General features: G+C 59.8%; 1 protein-coding gene across 1 annotated transcript in view; it reads left to right on the forward strand.

Moving 5' to 3' along the window:
- The first annotated feature begins 541 nt into the window (after positions 1–541).
- The window catches only part of Trank1 (tetratricopeptide repeat and ankyrin repeat containing 1), an 83,323-nt gene continuing 81,043 nt past the window's right edge, over positions 542–2,821 (forward strand). Inside the window, exon 1 of the mRNA XM_005348204.2 lies at positions 542–1,016. Coding sequence (XP_005348261.1) covers positions 607–1,016 — 410 coding nt within the window. The 5' untranslated portion in view covers positions 542–606. The remainder of the gene's footprint in view (positions 1,017–2,821) is intronic.

Below are 2,821 nucleotides of genomic sequence, written 5' to 3' on the forward strand. Positions count from 1 at the left end.
CAGGACCGAAGGCTAACCCTGTGGAGTCTAACGGCCCGGCTATCGGCAACGGGGTGCCACTCAAGGAGTTTAAGGGGGGAAGGAAAGATGCCACAGTTTGGGGGGGCTGAAATGAGCGAAGACCAGAAGGAGGCGGCCTGCTGCGTGCTGGGGAGGACAGAGGCGGTCCGGTGTCCCTCCGCCCCTCGACGCGCCCTGAGCGCTGGCCCCGGAGGCCCATGAGCCACCAGGAGGCGGCGTGCCAGGGCCGCGCCCTCTGATTGGGTCGGGGGCCCCCGGAGGGTGGGAACGTGACTCGGATCCCCTCAGTCTTCGGGACCACCAGGCGAGGGCCGAGCGCACATCCCGGTTCCCGAGCGCTCGCTTCGGAGCGACCTTGCTGTCCTTCTGCCAGGCGCCTGGACGGCGCTCGCCCCACCTGACGGGGAATTCGACATGAGCGAGGCGACGAGCGTCGCGCAGCTCGGGGCTCTGCTGCCCGGTCCGCTCCCGACCTCCGGGGACGGCGCGGGTGCGTCGGACGCGCGGTGAGTGCGACGTCGGCGTCTGAGGGGACGACGCGGGAGGCCCGAGGGACGCGCGCCGCCGTGGTGTGCGTGCGGAGCCATGGCTTCCATGACCGCGGGCCGCCGCTGGCCTCCGAGGAGACGCAACTCGCGACGGGGCCCCACGCCGCGGGCCCGCACTTCTGGCTCGAAGCTCACGACCCCGGAGACTGGGCCTCCACGCCGCGGGCCTCTCCCGCACCCTGGCGCGGGACGGGACACGCTCCTCGGAGCAAAGGCGACACCTTCGCCTCCCGCTGCGAGGCGACACCTGATGGCTCTCGGGCCCCCGCAGCCGCGTGGGAACGCGGACTCTGCCTGCGTGGCTCTCCCCCTGCCCGTACCGCACGAACCGCGGGAAGCAGCTCCCCGCCTCGCCCCGGTCCCGGAACGCGAGGCCTCCGTGTCACCTGCGCGCTTGTCGAGGAGGCGCCGGAGACCCCCGGCCATGTGGGACCCGCGCGCGGCCAGGTGCGTAGCTGGTGGCGTGGAGGGCGCCTGGGGCTTGGCGGGGCCCGCGAGTCCCCGCGGGGTCGTCCACCCCCTGAGACCGCGGCCTGGCGCGGGAAGGGCGCGCGCGGCGACCCGGCAGAGGCCGGTGCGGCCCAGCGGAGCTTTCCCTGCGGGGACGCCCCCCGTGGGCCTCGGTGCCACCCTGCGGGCGGACGCGTCTCGCGCTCCAGCCGGGCTCGAGGTGCGCGGAGCCGCGCGGGAATGGCAGCCCGGGATCTGCGGGGAGCGCTGGGCGCGGGGCTGTGCCCTGGGAGTGGGGAGGCCTCTATCCTCCATCCCTGAGGCCTCCCTCCGCGGCCCACCTTCCGCGGCCGGCCCACCCGAGTCGCGGGGCGCTTTGCGCAGAAACGCGGGCTCAGCCTGCTGCTCGGCCGGGCTCGGCCTGGCTCAGCCTTCCCGGCCTCAGCCCGCACTCTTGCCCTCGGTGGCTCTGCGCACTCGTTACCCACCCGCAGCGCCCGCAGCGGGGACTCGCTGGCCCCCTGCCTCTGCTCCCAGCGGGGGGCGTTTCTCTGTGCTGCTGCTTATGGACAGTTCATAGGGAGATGTGCCACTTGAAAAACAGTAAAATAGAAAAATATAAGGAGAAGGAAGAGAGGGCCGTGAGATCTGCAGGCTGGGGACCTCCATTATCAATGTTCCAATCTCTGCTTCTTTAGCTGGAGAGGGTGACCTAAAGAGGCCCGAAGCCCCTTACACCAGTATTTATCTTCAGCTGCCTACCGTTGAGCTTTTCCCGTGCCAGGCTTCGTTTTGGTTTTGAGGAAAGGCTATCACCCTTTTGGCATGGTCTTTTGTTGAACAACCTGTTTGGTGCTTTCTAGAAAGGACCTTCTTGTAGAGGGATGAGAAAATTTTTCTTTTTTCTTTTTTTTTTCCTATCAGGTTTGTTTTGTAGGATTACAGGATGAGTTCCTTTTTGTGTGCGTCTTTTTAAAAATTGTTTAAAAAAATCCTGTACAAGATAATGAGTTTCATGATGACATGAATATTACTGTACTTGGCTCCCCCTTGATTGTCTCTGCTCCCCTCAAATCGTCCCCCAGTTTCACATCATTCATTCATATATATGTATATATATTCTACATATGAGAAAACATACAGTGTTTGTCTTTTTTACATTTAACAGACTCTATTATTATTTCAGTATTTCAGGAAAGTTTTAGTGCACACAGGGGGTTTAAGAGTTTTTCATACATATATGTCATTGTGTTTTGCTCAAATTCACTCCCCATCAGTCACCTTCCATTTACTCAAATAGTCCCACTCTGCCTTCACGCTGTGTGTGTGTGTTAAATCTAGATTGTACATGTGAGAGAAAACAGCATTTGCCTTTCTGAGTCTGCCTAATTTGTTTTACTTGATGATCCAAGTTCCATTCATTTTCATGCAGATGATGTTTGATTCTTTCTGGATGAGTAAAACTCATGTGCGTGTATGTACCACTGACCCACCTCTCTTGGTGAGTGCCTCCGCTGATTCTGCTTGGCCATAGTGAATACTGCGGTAGGACATGAATGTTCGAGTGTCTCCGGTTTGCTGTCTTCTGCCTGATACCGTTGAGTGTCCTGCTCATACTCAAGCTCTCTTTTTAGTCTTTTGAGAACCTTCCACACTAGTTTCTGCAGTGGCTGCCCCACCGCTTTACACCGACACCACCAGTGTAGTAAAGTTCCTCTAACCCCACCCATCTCCTTACCAGATTTTGTCGACAAGAATTTTCCTGATGAAGGGGTACACTCATCCATTGCTGGTGGGAATGC

This window comes from Microtus ochrogaster, chromosome 5, assembly GCF_000317375.1.
Source record: "Microtus ochrogaster isolate Prairie Vole_2 chromosome 5, MicOch1.0, whole genome shotgun sequence".
In the NCBI taxonomy this organism is placed as follows: Eukaryota; Metazoa; Chordata; class Mammalia; order Rodentia; family Cricetidae; genus Microtus; species Microtus ochrogaster.